Below are 16,969 nucleotides of genomic sequence, written 5' to 3'. Positions count from 1 at the left end.
GCATGCGCGAAGCGCTCTCGACGAGGCGGTCGCGGTGCTGGTGGCGGCTGCTGCGGGACAGAGACGGGGGGAAGTGCCATCTTCGGCTCGGTTGGCCCAGACTGCGGCTCATGGCATTGAGTGGCATCCGCCGTCAGGTCGGCTGGGGCGGGCGTCTTGGAGCTGGCTGGAGCGGGGGTGACTTGCGGGGCAGGAAGGGGCCTGCCGGATTTGAGGCCGCGCTGGGGTTGCGGCCTCCCGCTCCCGGCCCGCTTGAGGCCTGGCCTGGCCTGGTCTCGGCGTCCAGCCGTCCATTCCTTTCTCCTTCCCACCTGTTGGGTGGAGCAGGGCGAGGCTTCCTTTCTTAGTTAGACCAGACGTTTCTCTGATGGGTGCGCCTTATAAAGGGCGGGGGTCTGTGGGCCTCCACCTGGGCTTAGGGAGCGGAGCGTGTCGGGCTTAAGTGGGGAGCCCTGGCTCGCCAGGAGCCGGAAAGCAGCGTGCTGGGACCACTGCAAGTGCAGGGGCTCCCTGTAGCCGGCCGACCCCTGCGAGAATTCAGATTCTGTTCCTAAGAGCTTGGGGGCGCCTTGTGGCGGCGCGTTCCGCGTTCCGACCGCGCCAGCCGCGCTGCTGGGCCCGAGTCAGTCAGCACCGCCAGCGTCGCCCAGAGCTTTTGGCAGCGTAGGATAGAAGCGGGAGAAACGGACATTAAAGGTCCGGGTAGGATCTCTTAAAGGAAGCCTGTTTTCAATCAGAGGCCAACACTGGCGTTTTTCTCGCCCTGAAATCACGTCTTTAATAAGTAGTACCGCTCTTCGTGCGTTATGGATGATAATGTAATACCGCATGAGTTTATGCCGATCGTAGTGTTACTTTTTAGTTGGATGTTTATGTTGCCTTCCCTTTAAGGACTTTAAGTTATTTGGCAACTGATCCAGTCCGTTCAGAAATACTTTAAACTTTTTTTTTTTTTTTTTTTAACAGCTGGAAAGGTTTGAAGCTTAAAGCAAATTTTATACAGGGAAGTATGAAGCTCATGTTGGGAAACCTAAGTATTTTGGTTTCTCTGGGAGCTTAACTGAATTAAAAAAAAAACAAGCCCCCCCCCCTTCCTTTCTCTGTCCCATTTATAACCTTATTCTAGAGTTGCGAAAGTTGGAACTTTCCACTGTTCAGCTTCTGGTAGGGATAACGTGAACGAAAGGAGTTCTGCTAAAGAACTCTAGTTCCTGGATTGTGAACTCTAGAATAATTAGGGGTTGAGCAAAGATAGCTAGTTAGTAAGTGGTGTGAGATATTTGAAGTGAGAATTATAAAGCACAATCTTTTTGAGTGTCAGAGTATTTGGTAATATTTTTATTTGCTTACCTATAGTTGAGTAAGGAAAATAATTTTATAGATCAAATGATAAAAGGTGTGTGTGCACACGTGTCTTAAAGAGAAAGAACAGAGGCGCCTGGCAGGATTAGTCAAGAGAGCACGTGACTTTTGATCTCTGGGTTATGAGTTTGAGCCCCACATTGGCTGTAGAGATTATTTTTAAATCTTAAAAAAATAAAGAGAAAGAATGGAACTTTTTGTAGTATGTTAATAAGTAATCTGCATAAAACGTAAGGGGTGTGTGTGTGTGTGAAAAATATTCAATGGAGAAAGAAAGTACTAGTTCCAGTCAAGTGGTGATTTTTTTTCCCCCCAAAGACTTGGAGGTGATGCAGATATTTATGTAAATATCTGTATATAAAGTTGAGTTTCTGGAACATACTCGGTGTCTAATATGTGGAAAATTGAAAACGGTCAATCTGTGAAAATTCTACTTAGCCTCTGAAAACAGTTGCCAAAACCGGTGGTTATGATAGTCTCTTCTTACCAACTTGTGTCTTCAAATTGGCTTATCTGTGAATGAGGGGCAGAGTAACTTGCAGATTGCGAAGCTAGTTGATTTGCAATACTCAGATCGCTGACTTTTTAGTCCTTAGTGATGACCTTAGATTTTTTTGTGTTGCTCTGTTTATCAAAAGAGTGTATAGTATGGTTTTGGGTACCAATAGAGAGTTAAAAGGGAAGGTATTTAATTAGACTTCCCACTTTTAGTTAAGTATTGGTTAAGTGATCCTCCAAAAGATCTTTTAAATTTTAAGGTGGCGTGCTGAATTGTTAGTGAAATGTTTAAAGTATGCTGTAACTGAGCTAAAAGTTGAATGTGATATAGCATTGTATTTTTTAGTGTACTACATAGTCACTTTATCATATTTCATTCTTGTGGACTTTAGCCCTCTAATATGATTTTATAAGAAAATGAAATGTAAAAAAAAATAAAGTGAAATATAGTAAAAAGGCATTGATTGATTTGTGAGTTGAGAAAAGGAGGAAAGTTTTGTTAGTCTAAGAGAATAGAGTAAGCCAGGGTTCAGACATGAAAATTATATTGGGCTCTGTAAACTGCAATGAGGAGGAATACTATAGGATTAGTATGTTTGAAAAGTTAAGTGGGGACCAGATTTGTCATTCACTTTTTCAACAGGGATTTAATGTGCTGTTACATACTAGACACTGTTTTAGGTTCTAGGAACACAGTAGTGAACAAAGGCACTACCTCTGTTCTGCTGAATTTAATATTACACTAATATTAATACATCCGTAGTGGTAGTGTAGCAATGTTTTTAAATTTTTTGACTAGGACCCATAATAGGTTGTACATGTAAATTTTGCATCCCAATAAACTGCAGTTGTATTCTGTATATATTTCAACAGTAAGCCCTTGATGCATTCATGAACTTTGATATATTGTTTTCAATTCTATATTTTTCCATTAAAAAAAAAGAGAAGCTGATTTGTAGCAGTCTGAAATTTGAAAAACATTACTCAAGAGGTATTATAAAATAGGGGTGCCTGGCTGACTAAGTAAAACATGCGGCTCTTGATCTCCAGGTTGTGAGTTAGAGCCCCGTGTACGATGTAGAGATTGTTTAAATAAATAAATAAACTTTTCTTTCTTTTTTTTTTTTTAAAGAGGGGAGATGGTAAATAACCTAAATTGTAGTAATAGCAGGATGCTGGGGTGGCTTAGCGGCTGAGCACCTGCCTTTGGCCCAGGGTGTGATCCTGGGATCGAGTCCCACATGGGGCTCCCTGTGGGGAGACTGCTTCTCCCTCTGCCTGTGTCTCTGCCTCTCTCTGTGTGTCTTTTATGAATAAATAAATAAAATCTTTTAAAAAAATTGTAGTAATAGCAGTGTGAATGAAAAGAAGTCAACCTTTATGGCAAGGTATTTGTGATTATTTTGTGAATGAGGCTTAGAGAGATTAACTATTTTGCTTAGTGTTCCCTAATTAGTTTGTGGGCCAGATGTTTAATTCAGTTCTGTCTGACTCTAAAGCTCAAGTACTTTATTATACCATTTCTTATTTGGTTATGAAAATGATATGTTAGTATTTAGTTTGGGGGAACTAAGGACTATAATAGCGTCTATTATTCAGTGAATTGAGTGTGTAGTAGTAGGCCTCTGGGTGTGCTATATCCCTGTGTATTGGTAGATCTGGTCCTTACTCTCAGGAAACTTGTAGTTAAGATTACAAAGTGATGATATCAAACAAGTAAAGAAGGTTATTACAGAAGGTTATTACATCACAAATGTAATTTCTTCTTTGGAGAAAAAGAATGCTGTGGAAGCATCATGGAAGGAATGTAACTAATTTGGAGTGTATGGGAATACTTTTCAAGAAGTAATGTTTAAACTTCATGCAGAAGAATGAGTAGGCTTCAGCTAAGTTGAGGTTTCTAAGTGGGGATGAGCTAGAAGGGTAGCAGAGTATTCCAAATGGAAGAAACTGGGTACACTAAGGACTTGAAGTGGAAAGGAGCTGAACTGGAAAACAAAACAAAACCAAACTTCAACCAAAATAGAATTTGTTGGCTGCAGAAATTAGTAGAGAGCAGGGAGAGTTTTGGTGTTAGAAGCGGTTTGGGAAAAAAAAAAAAAAAAGAGGGCAGCCCCGGTGGCGCAGTGGTTTAGTGCCTCCTGCAGCCCGGGGTGTGATCCTGGAGACCCGGGATCAAGTCCCACGTCAGGCTTCCCTTCATGGAGCCTGCTTCTCCCTCTGCCTGTGACTCTGACCTCTCTCTCTCTCTCTCTCTGAATAAATAAATAAAATCTTTAAAATAAGAAAAAGAAAGAAAGAAAAGAGATTTGAATGCTGTGTCTGTTCTTACCATGTAACCATGGACAGATTATTTAATCTTGTCAGTTTTCTTTTTCCCATTCTTAAAAATGGGTGACATTCAACAAAATACTTGTTCAGTCAATAGTGTCTCAGTATTATCACAAATAGCTAGTAGTTGAAATGATAGCAGTATATGATGACATGCTTTCATTCATTCTTTCACAAGTAATGTCTTCAGTATGCCAGGCAACTTAGGATGCAGTAACTGAATTTGTGTGTGTGTGTGTGTGTGTGTGTTTGGGTATAATCACAGCAAATGTCACGAAAGAATGTACCTTACTGTGTGTGTGAAGTACTCTGATAAAAATTCTGTTTTATTTTTCACATGCAAAAAAGAGAAAGCTGGTCTGAAGCAGTCTGCAGGTTAAAAAATACTGGTCTAGTGGGGAGATAATGATTACTTAAACTATAGCAGTAGTACTGTGAATAGAAAGGGGGTAGTTGATTCCTATGTTAGGGTATACTAAATAAGTAAATTATTATGTTAGAGTACAATATCATGGATAAAAAAAAAAAATGAAGGTAAAGTGGATCAAATATGGGAAAAGTTATCATGTGTGCTGGGGATGGGAACAAGTGACAATTTTAAATAGGATTGCCCAGGTAGGTCTTATTGAGAAGGTGAGTTAATTTGTTTCTTTCTAGATTTATTTATTTATTTGAGAGAAAGGGTACAAGTGGGAGTAGGGGTGGGGAGGGGAAGAGAGAGAATCTCAAGCAGACTGCCCACTGAGTACAGAGCCTGACACCAGGCTGAGATTATGACCTGAGCCCAAATCAAGAGTCAGACTCCCCAAGAGGTGACATAACTACAAATGAGGAGATCTGGGAGAGGATCACCCTGGGTGGAGGAAACAACCAATTTAAAGGCTCTGAGGCTAGAGAGTATGGTCTGTTTTAGAGAAGACAACATGTCAGCGTGGTTGGGGCTGAGTGAGGGTAAAGTAAAAAAAAGATGAGGTCAAAAAGACTGTAATAGTCTAGTTGAGAGATGAGTGGTTTGAATGATAATTATAAGGAGTGGGATGCTGAATCTATATGAAATATTCCATAACAGAGTGGTTGTTTGTTTGTTTGTTTGTTTTTCAGAGTGGTTGTTTGTAAGAGAAAGAAGAGTCAGGGGTGACTTCCAAGATTTTTGGGCTGAGCATCTGAAAGGAGGGATTTCCTTTCAGCAGACATGGAAGGCAGTGGATGGAGCAGGTTTTTGGGGAGATATCAGAAGTTCACTTAGGGACAATTTGTAATTTGAGATGTCTCTGTGTGCAGATGATAAAAGTAGCAGTGGGATATATGGATCTGGAAGAGGGCTGGAGATAGAATTTGGGAATTGGCATATAATTAATATTTAAAACCATGTGAGATTGGGAGTTAATGGAGATAGAGAAGGGTAGATGACCTTGAAAGAATGATCAGATGCCTCAGTAGGCTAGCTCTCATGCCTCTTCACTCACGAAGAAGAGTGATTGTGAAGTAGGAGAGGTGATGATGTGACTTGGAAGTCAAGTGAAGAAAATATATCAAGTGGAAGAACACTATTAGCCCAAGGAGAGTGTTGATTGAAAAAAAGGAGAGAGCTGAGGACAAAATCTCGGGTACTACCAATTCTTACAAGATTGTTGAGAAGAAAAAGAAATTCTTAATTGAATTTAAATTAAAAATAAATATAAAATATAAAAAAAATTCTTCAGAATGGTAGGAGGAAAGCTAGGTGAAATATGTCAGAGAAGGCAAGAAAAGAGAACCTTTCAAGTAAAAAGTCATTACTGTTGGATGCTATTTAAAAGAGTAAATCAGAAAGATGAATTAGGAAATGTTCAATTAATTGGACTTATAAACAAGAAGATTGTGACCTTGGCAAATTTTAGAGAGTGATGAAGAAACCGAATTGAAGAGTAAATGGAGGCTACAGAAGTAGAAATAACAAGTTTCAATTCAACTTCATTGCCTTTGTCCTTAGAACAAAATCCAAACCTTTAACATAGCTTATGACTGATTACCCGTTCTTTGCTTGTGTTTAAGCTAAATTGTAGTATATATGTTATAAATTTTTAAATAGAAGAAAACTATTTATATGACAATGCTAGTGGAAGTGATTTAAGACACTGAGAGAAACTGATAACGGGAGAGTAAAGATAATTTAAGAAACACTATTCCTGAGAAGATGGGTGGGAGAAATGATCAAATCATGAGTTCAGGGTATGACCTTTGTTAGGGGCAGAGATACTTTATCCATTGTGACCAAGGGAAGAGGTGGACCAGTGATGATTAAGTATTTCAGCCATTACAGGAGTTCTATAGTAGAGATACAAAGCAAATAATACTTTGGGGGGGCGGTGAAAGGCAACATTACAAATGAGGTGGAGAGGATTTGGTGGTTGATATCATAATAGATTTACTTCTTGGAAATGTAAAGAATTTTAAGAAGGAAATGGAAGCTTCGTAGAAATCTAAGAGGATAAAGACTGACCACTGGTTGTGACAAATAGCTCATTATGAGAAATTAGTATTTTTATTGGGAGTGGTTGAGGCTGGACTGGATAGTGAACCAACAGATGGTTATTTTCTTAGGAAAAATGCTGCAATGAACATGCTTGTTCATGATTCTCTAAAATGGGCTTTAAAAAGAATTATTTCTAACTAGAAAAATGTCACTTTTTTGTGTATTTCTCATTTGTATAGCAGCTTTGTTAGTCTAATACTTCCAATAAGTTGCCTCTGGTTTCCTCAGTATTTCTTTATGAGAAAATTCTACAAGTGTTATTGGTAGGTCAGAATATGTTAATGCTTTATGCTAAATGAAAATGGGCATTACATGAGGTTGATGATGATGTATTCAGTAAAGCTAAATATTAGGGAGGACTCAAACCAGATTGAGGGATACTTAAATAAATCCAGCTGTAGTCCTCTTCTTGCTTATCTATGTTTCTGTGACTATGCTAAACAAGCAGTTGTCTCAGAATGTGCTTTTTCTGCTGCCTGGAATTCTCTTGCTCTACATATTTGTATAATTTGACTTTCTTATTATATCATCCTTTCCTCTTTTTTTTTGTTCATAGCGCTTAGTATCATGTACATATTGTAGACTTTTTTTTTTTTAAAGAAATGTCTATATTCTTCAATTAAAATGTCAGCTCTTTGAGAATAGGGACTTTGTTTTGTTCCCAGTTAAATTTCCAGTGCTTAGAACAGTAGTATCTGACACATGGAAGTTGCTCACTAAATATCTATTGAATGACTATTATTACAGAAGGAAATTATATTGGTTAGAAATTTATTAAAAAATACTGCATGAATGGGGTTCAGCATAATTTGTAAACCTAATTTCAGTAAAATAAAAAAATAAGATAACATAAAAACAAAATCGTGTAAACCCTAAAGGACAAAAGACAAGAGGAAGTATCAACATGAGAATTAACGTTTTTGGAAGAAAGAGATGGACTGATTTAACTGGTAAACTTAGGTTTTCATTTTTCTGCATTCATTCTGTGCTTGCAGAGAGGGAAGTTCATAAGAAATAAGAGGGATCTTCCCACAAAACTCCAGAAGGGCTCAGGAATCTTGGTTATCAAGTGTCTCTTTAGATGAGAGTGCTGCTTGGAGCTAAAAATTTTAGGATTAGTTGAAGTCTGGAGTAGTGTAGACTCTAGATTTTACTTCTCCATATAGTTCAGCCAACAGAAACCTGAATGTTTATTATTTGAAAAGGGTGGAACCAGAGAAGTTTTGACACAGCTGGTGGGAGTTGGGACAGGATGAAGGATCTTGATGAAAATGGGAAATTGAATGAAAGTTTACATATTGAGTGGTAAGATCTCTAGTCCTGTTTTCTTTGCTCCCAGAATGCTTGTTGCCTTCTTTATACATTTTTAAGTTGAAACATTCTTCTTTGGGAAAACTTAACACCAGGGAAATGAAATAAAGCACTGACATTTAGTGAATTCCCCCTCAGTAGAATGCCATCCTGCACTGAAGTTCACCAATTTTGAAGCTTTAGCTTCTGATTTTGTGTGATGCCTCACACTTGAACAGCAGTTAGATCACTCTACTTGAGAGACCAAAACAAATAGTCAAAAAACACTCAGAAGAGAGACAGTGCTGAGAACAGAAGAAAATTTAAAGTGATTTTACAGATAGATAGCAGGAGGTACTGCACCAGTGAAACAGTAATAAAAAACTGTAAAATGGATTATTCAGGGTAAAAAGGAATTAAAATTTTGATTCATATATTAAAAATCTAGTAAAAGTGTCTTTCAGAGTAGAATGAATCAAAGGGATAGGAGAAAATGTGGGAAAAGATAAGAAAAGTAGAGGATCATCCAATAAGTCCAACACCCGAGTAATGTGAGTTCAACAAAGATAAAAGAGAAAACCAAGGGGAGAAAATTGTCACATAAATGATAAATATGGAATATATGAATTAAATGATGTAAATATCTAGGTTAAAATAGGCCTTCCGAATGAATGCCAGAAAAATGGTAGAAAAGACTTCCTATGGCACATCATTTCGGAATTTGAGAACACATGGATTAAACACTACCACGGAGAAAAAAACAGGTCACATATAGAGAAGTATTCTTTTTTTTTTTTTTTAGAGAAGTATCTTTTTTTTTTTTTTTAGAGAAGTATTCTATATAGCAACACCCTAGGGGCGGCTGGGTGGCATAGTCAGCTGGTCAGGTGTCCAACTTTTTTTTTTAAAAGATTTTATTTATTTATTCATGAGAGACAGAGAGAGAAAGGGAGGGAGAGAGGGAGAGAGGCAGGCAGAGACACAGGCAGAGGGAGAAGCAGGCCCCCTGTGGGGAACCCAATGTGGGACTCAGTCCTGGAACTCCAGGATCATGCCCTGGGCCCAAGGCAGGTGCTAAACCGCTGAGGCACCCAGGGATTCCGCCCCCCCCCCCCCCCCAATTTTTGGTTTCAACTCAGGTTATGATCTTGGGTTTGTGGGATTGAGCCCTACGTTGTTCTCCACACTCAGCATGAAGTCTGGGATCAGTTTCTCTTTTCTTGTCTCTCCATCTCTCCATCTATCCTCCTCTCTGTGTGTGCCCTCTCTCTCTCTCTCTCTCTAAAATGAATAAATCTTTTAAAACATAAAACAACACCTTCTGCTAGGAAACAAAGATTCCTTCAAAACTTTTTTTTTTTTTTTTTAAGTAATCTGTATACCTAACATGGCGCTCAAACTAACCACCCTGGGATTAAGAGTTGCATGCTCCAGCAGCTGAGCCAGCCAGGCACCCCCCCCCCCCCTTAAAAACTCTTAAGAAACAATTATTTTCATTCTAGAATTTTACATTTAGACAATCTGTCATTCAATTATTAGGATTTTAGAATTGAAAAGTCTTAATTTTTTTTGCCCCATATACCCTATTTTAGAAATTTATAGAAATGATTCTCTAAAAGAGAATCAAGAAAGAACAGGATTTTGGCTGTTATAAATGAGATTCAGCCCAGGAAAGGAGTGAAAGGAATTCCTTGTATCAAAGTGAACAAACTTAGACAAGACAAACCAGTCTGAATTGCTGCAGAAGGTTAGCTGTTTCAAAAAGGATGTCTCCCTAAGGGAAAATGAGTATCAATTGTTTTTTTATTTGTTTGTTTGTTTTATTTTAAATAAACTATGCCACAACTGGGGCTCAGACTCAGGACCCTGAGATTGAGTCACATGCTCTACCAACTGAGCCAGCCAGGAAGCCCTGGTGTCAGTTTTTTTTTTTTTTTTTAAGATTTATTTATTTATGATAGACCGAGAGAGAGAGAGACAGAGACAGAGACAGAGACAGAGACAGAGACAGAGAGAGGCAGAGACACAGGAGGAGGGAGAAGCAGGCTCCCACGTTGGACCTGATCCTGGGACTCCAGGATTGCGCCCTGGGCCAAAGGCAGGTGCCAAACCGCTGAGCCACCCAGGGATCCCGTCAGTTGTTTTTGAAGGCCTTTTATAAGAGCTTTTCAGGAGTTTGAGGTCAATTTTCAAAGAAAACCACGTATATGAAAATAATGAGAAAAGATTTAAAGAAGTAGAAGCAAGGAAATGTAATTAGAGTATACAAGATACCTTGAAAAAAATGTTTACATAGCCATACTGATGTAATCTGAATATTGATTTAACTCCGAACTGATAGAAATTGGAGCATGTATGTGAGAGAGAAGTTGTGGAAGCATGTTTGGTATAATAGCTAAATCTTAATCTTCTCTAGTAGTAAGACAGCAAAAATGTGTAAAATTGAAAAATTAAGAAATAAGATAGACCTCTTGATAAACTGTTGACTACTAGTTTTATGATGTCAAAGTCAACAGCTTTTTTTCCCTCTTTTGTCTTTTCCCTTTTTTAAAAACAGATTTTATTTATTTGAAAGAGTGAGAGCAAGAGAGAATGAGAGTGAGAGGCTGCCCTTTTCCTTAGTATTTTATTTTATAATTTTATTTATTTATTTATTTATTTATTTATTTATTTATTTATTTATTTATTTATTTATTTATTTGAGACACAGAGAGGGGCAGAGACACAAGCAGAGGAGAAGCAGGCTCCTTGCAGGGAGCCTGATGCGGGACTCAATCTCGGGTCTCCAGGATCAAGCCCTGGGCAGCAGGCGGCGCTAAACCGCTGAGCCACCCAGACTGCCCTCCTTAGTATTTTAAAGTATAACATCTTATGTTTGGAAAATACTTTCTGAGGAATTTGTTATTTGAGTGATACTTTTGTTTATGTGAATTTATAGACTTCCACATGCTCTGTCTCATCTGATGTTCTTAACACTCCTGTGAAAGTATTATTATTACTCTCTAATTTAGAAGTGAGGAAAGTAAGACTGACCCTAGGATCATAGGCTATTAAGGGAGAGAAGTAGGACTCTCCCCTTCCCCCTAGTTCATTATAATATTTATCTTATTATATCTTACGATGAAGGTGCCTTGGTGGCTCAGTAGGTTAAGCATCTGCTTTTGGCTCAGGTCATGATCCCAGGGTTCTGGGATCAAGCCCTGAGTTTGGCTCCCTGCTCTGCAGGGATCCTGCTTCTCCCTTTGTGTGCTCTTTTGCTGTGTTTGTCTCTCTCAAATAAACTTAAAAAAAAAAAAGTGAAAGGGATTTGGAAATTCTAATTTCTAGTCTTTTGTACTTTATATTTCCTAATTTGGTTATATTTAAGTAGTTGTCTTACCTTTTTTTTATTGTGATAAAAACCACATAACATAAAATCTACCTTAACTATTTTTAAGTGTGTAGTTCAGTAGTGTTAAGTACATATGGTTGTAAACAGATTACCAGAACTTTTCATCTTTTTTCTTTTTTTAAGATTTTATTTATTTATTCATGAGAGGCACACAGAGACTGAGACATAGGCAAAGGGAGAAGCAGGCTCCCTGTGGTGAGAGGTGAGCCTGATGTGGGACTCTATTCCAGGACCTTCGGATCATGCCCTGGGCCAAAAGCAGTCACTCAACCACTGAGCCACCCAGGCATACTCAGAACTTTTCATTTTACAAGTTTGAAACTGTACTTAAACAACTCCCATTTTCTCCCTCTCTCCATTCCCTGGTAACTGCATTCTACTTCATGTTTCTATGAATTTCATTACTCTAGTTACTTCATATAAGTAGAATCATACAGTGTTGTTGTTTTTTTGACTGGTTTACTTCACTTAGCATAATGTCTACAAGGTTCTTCCATCTAGAATATGATAGGATTTCTTTCGTTTTAAAGGCTGAATAGGGGCACCTGATTGGCTTAGTTAGTTAAATGTCTTGATTTTAGTTAAAACTCTTGATTTGGGGGCAGCCCGGGTGGCTCAGCTGTTTAGCGCCACCTTCAGTCCAGGGCCTGATCCTGCAGACCCGGGATCAAGTCCCACATCAGGCTCCCTGCATGGAGCCTGTTTCTCCCTCTGCCTGTCTCTGCCTCTCTCTCTCTCTGTCTCTCATGAATAAATAAATAAAATCTTTAAAAAAAAACCAAAAACTCTTGATTTTGGCTTAGGTTGTGATCTCAGGGTTGAGATTGAGCCCTGCTTTCGCACGTGCTGGGTGTGGAGCCCGCTTGAGTCTCTCTCTGCCCCTCCTCCCCTTGCTTGCACTCACTCTCCCTCCTCTAAAAAAAAAAAAATTAAAGGTTGAATAATATTTCGTTGTATATACTACATTTTGTTTACTCATCTGCCAGTGGACATTTGGGTTGTTTCCTTCTTCTGGCTGTTGTGGAGAGTACTGCTATGAATGTGAGTGTGCATATAGCTCTTTGAGTTTCTACATGTAGTTAATTTGGATATATACCAAGTTAGAATTCTTAGGTCATATACGCTACTTCTATTTTATTTTATTTTTATTTTTTATTTTTTTCACTACTTCTATTTTAAATTTTTTCAGGAACCTCCATACTGTTTTCTGTTAACAGTTTTATCATTTTACAGTCCCACCAACAATGTACAAAGATTTAACCCCTAATTGGAATATAAGATTTACATATATTTCCTTTTATTCTTATGTTGTCTTTTCATTCTGTTGGTTGTGTTCTTTGATGCACAAAAGTTTTAAAGTTTGGTATAGCCCATTTGTTTTCTCTTTTGTTCCCTTTGCTTTTGGTATCATTTCCAAGAAATGATTGCCACGTCCAGTATCCTGAAGATTTTTCCTATGTTTTCTTCTAGAAATTTTATATTTTTAGGTTTTTACGTTCAGGCTTTTAGTCCATTTTGAGTTAATTTTTGCATGTGGTGTAAGGTAAAGCTCCAACTTCATTCTTTTGCATGTGAATATCCAGTTTTCCCAGCACCTTTTCTTAAAGAGACTGCCCTTTTTTTGTTGAATAATCTTGGAACCCTTGTCGAAAATCATTAACTATATATGCAGTTTATTTCTTGGCTCTTTGTTCTGTTGGTTTGTCTTTATGCTAAAACCACACTGTTGTCTCCTTCCTTTTGATATTTTTTGCCCCTTTGCTGTTTTATTTTGCCAATTGGAAGTTACTGGTTGTTGTCAAGAATAACGTGGGACTAGTTAATTGCCACATTATGAAGAATATGTTGGAAAAACTTATTTAAAAAAATAACTTCAGTGTATTATTATTTTGGCTCTGTGATTTTTGGAGTAATCAGAAAAATGATTTCCGAAGGGTAAGGATGATATCCTTAATTCTTTTTACAACACTTTAATTGTAGGGTGTGGAATAATTGATAGATGCAGGGGTGTGGTAAATTTGCTGATTGCAGAAGAAACCATTATGTCCCACTAAAGTATGCAATTAGAATGGGGCCACCATTATGTCTCACTTAAGTATGCAATTAGAATAGGGCCTGTAGTAAATGACTCAATGTATCAACCTAAGATTTTTTTGTTTGACAGCGGCTTTGAAATCAAAAGACAAAAACCAATGACTAATTTGCATATGGAAAATTAATCTTCAAATGTGTCTTTTCTTTAAAGGAAGAGGAGGGATGCCTTGGATGGCTCAGAGATTGTGTGTCTGCCTTCGGCTCAGGGCATGATCCTGCAGTCCCAGGATCTAGTCCCACATCAGGCTCCCCGTGGAGAGCCTGCTTCTCCCTCTCTGCCTATGTCTTTGCCTCTCTTTGTCTCTCATAAATAAATAAATAAATAAAATATTAAAAAAATAAAGGAAGGGGAAAAGAAAAAAAATAGAGAACTTCTTTGCCTTTTGCTAGGGCCTCAAATGGCTTAAACCTGGAAAAGCTTATGAGAAGAGAACTTTATTTTTTCTAGTAGTCTGATATTTTGGATTCTTTTTTAACTATGTACCAACCAGGTTTGTTGCTTGTATTATTTCTTCTCAGATGCCTGTGTACTTCTGTCATTTTTTCTTAAATCCCTCTGGCTCTGCCCTGCTTACTCTGCTGCTTACCCTTCTTCCCCAATATAAACCATGTTTATTCTGGTCAGTTTCTCTCTCATCTTTGAATCAATCCTAATTTCTGCCTCTTTGTCTACTGTCAAGAAGATTGTTCCATCAAGTCAAGTGGGCTTTTTTCTATTCTGGAATAATTCATTATTATTCTTTTTTTTTTTTCAAAGTTAAGACCCAGTTCTGTATTTCATGAAGCTCTTCTAGATGGATGTAATTTTCAGTTGATTTCTCTAAACTTTGACTTTGTTTCATTTAAATTCTCTCTTTCTCTTTTGCCTGTTTTTGATAGCTTTTCAATAAATTAATAAACCTTAGAGTAAGGATTTTATCTTATATACGTAGATAATTCTCTACCAGGAATATAATTAGTATTGGACAACGTACATTAGGCCATTAACTTTCTGTCCCCACCCTAACTATCCCCCTTCTTTATTTTTCTCTTCTCTCTCCTCCCCCTACTTTTTTTTTTTTTAAGTTGTATTTGAGAGAGAGAGAGCATGCACATGCACATGCATGAGTGCAGATAGGGGCAGTAGGAAAGGGAGAGAGAGAATCTTCAAGCAGATGTCCTTGAGCGCAGAACCCCATGTGGGGCTATATCCCAGGACCCTGAGATCCTGACCTTAGCTGAAACCAACAGTTGGACCCTCAACTGATTGAGCCATCCGGAAGCCAATCCCCACTTTTTTTTTTAATGTTCCATAGACTTGGGGCCCCGGGTGGCTCAGTGGTTCAGTGTCTGCCTTCAGTTCAGGTGACCCTGAGGTCCTGGGATTGAGTCCCACATTGGGCTCCCCGCACGGAGTCTGCTTCTCCCTCTGCCTGTGTCTCTGCCTCTCTCTCTCTCTGTCTCTCATGAATAAATAAAATCTTTAAAAAAAAAAAAAAAAAAAAAACAATGTTCCATAGACTTACCTGGTTATAGTTCTTCCAGTGGCATTCAGCCTCAGAAGGTCTCCTGATTTTACATGTTAAATTTCTCCTTTGTTGGGAAAAATTTTGTTTCACTGTATTTTGAAATAATGTTTTAAAATTTGGATTTCATATCTGCTTGACAATTTACAAGATAACTTCAATACACACAAAAAAACTAGAAAGAAGAAAAACACAAAAAATTACAATGTGTATTATAAAGATCTTATTTCCCTAGCTTAAAAAGAGCTTGTATGAATCGCTAAGGATAAAAATTAGTAATGTAATAGAAAATTTGAATAAAGGATGTGAAGACGAAGACATTTAAGAAAAAAGAGAAATTCAGCTTTCTCACAGTTAAATGCAAATCACAGTGAGATAGTTTCTTTTTAATCAAATGAACAAAAATTAGGTTTTATGATACTTAGTGTTGACAAGGGGAAATGAAGAAATGGACATTATCATGCTTTGTTAGTGGGTTAATCAATTAGGACTTCATTTGTCTGCAAGTAATAGAAAATGTGTCTATTGATAGTTTATTTATTTTTTTTTTAATTTTTTTTTTTTTTTTTTTTTTTTAATTTATGGTAGTCGCACAGAGAGAGAGAGAGAGAGAGGCAGAGACACAGGCAGAGGGAGAAGCAGGCTCCATGCACCGGGAGCCTGATGTGGGATTCGATCCCGGGTCTCCAGGATCGCGCCCTGGGGGCCAAAGGCAGGCGCTAAACCGCTGCGCCACCCAGGGATCCCTCTATTGATAGTTTAAACAAATAGGAACTTATGTTCTTACACAGTATGAAGTGGCATTGTCTTATTAGTAGCTTGATGATGTCAGAGCTAGCATTTCTTAATTTTTCTTGCCATTCCCATATTGACTGCTTCAAGGACATAAGTTGTTTTAGGTATGTTCACATTCAAACTGGGAAGAAAGTAGTAGAACCCACACTATTTGTGACTGCCCCCCCCTTTTTAAAGATTTTATTTATTCATAAGAGACACACACAGAGAGAGGCAGAGACACAGGTAGAGGGAGAAACAAGCTCCATGCAGGAATCCTGATGTGGGACTTGATCCCAGAACTCCAGGATCATGCCCTGAGCTGAAGGCAGACGCTCTACCGCTGAGCCACCCAGGTGTCCTGTGACTGTCCCTTTTCATCAGAAAAACAAAATCTTTTCCAGAGCTTTGCAGCAGATACCCTTTTCAATCTCAGGATTCCCTGTAAGGGGCTAAATATAGTGATACCCTGACCAAAAACAGTATTTTATTAGGAAGATGATGAGAGACGATATTGGATAGACAACTAAAAGTGACACCACATGGCTAATGCAATTTTTCTAGAGACAAAATGTCAACATCTTCCCAGATTTAGTATACGTGTATTCTTTGATTCACGGTTCCATTGTTTAGAGATCAAGAATGAAATTAATATATTCCTTTAATAGCTAACTGGGGTTTTAAAAGGTGGTTTTGATGATGCCAAATAAACATTTGGAAGATGTTCCTTTTTATTTGTGTTTCCACAGATCATTAACTGAAGACAAACAACTATGCAAAATTCTCACATGGATGAGTACAGGAATTCTAGTAATGGCAGCACAGGCAACAGTTCAGAGGTAGTGGTAGAACAATCTGCTGATTTCAGTACTGAGATTATGAATGTTACGGAAATGGAACAGTCCCCTGATGGATCGCCTAATGTGAATGCAACTACAGAAGAAAATGAAATAGCAAATGCTGTGGACCTGCCAGTGACAGAAACAGAAACAAATTTCCCTCCAGAATATGAAAAATTCTGGAAAACTGTAGAGAACAATCCTCAGGATTTTACAGGCTGGGTATATTTGCTTCAGTATGTAGAACAGGAGGTTAGTAACTATTTAAATGGGACTAGAAGGGATAGATTAATCAAGTAATATCAGATGAGGTTTACTGTTTTGTAATTAAAGTTGCCTCTTTTATAATTTTCAGGTTAAACTGAATATA

General features: G+C 38.1%; 1 protein-coding gene across 2 annotated transcripts in view; it reads left to right on the top strand.

The window, feature by feature from the left end:
* PRPF39 (pre-mRNA processing factor 39) overlaps positions 1-16,969 on the top strand; it is a 37,981-nt gene continuing 21,012 nt past the window's right edge. Inside the window, exons 1-2 of one of the 2 annotated variants that reach the window (XM_041759248.1) lie at positions 1-137; positions 16,510-16,851. In XM_041759248.1, the coding sequence (XP_041615182.1) occupies positions 16,534-16,851 (318 nt within the window). In that variant the 5' untranslated portion in view covers positions 1-137; positions 16,510-16,533. Of the gene's footprint in view, positions 138-16,509; positions 16,852-16,969 lie in introns of those variants that run through there. The other variant, XM_041759249.1, reaches the window with a different exon arrangement.

This window comes from Vulpes lagopus, chromosome 6 (assembly GCF_018345385.1).
Source record: "Vulpes lagopus strain Blue_001 chromosome 6, ASM1834538v1, whole genome shotgun sequence".
NCBI classification, from domain to species: domain Eukaryota; kingdom Metazoa; phylum Chordata; class Mammalia; order Carnivora; family Canidae; genus Vulpes; species Vulpes lagopus.
The sequence above is the reverse complement of the archived record's forward strand: the minus strand, read 5'-3'. Positions and strand labels throughout refer to the sequence as shown.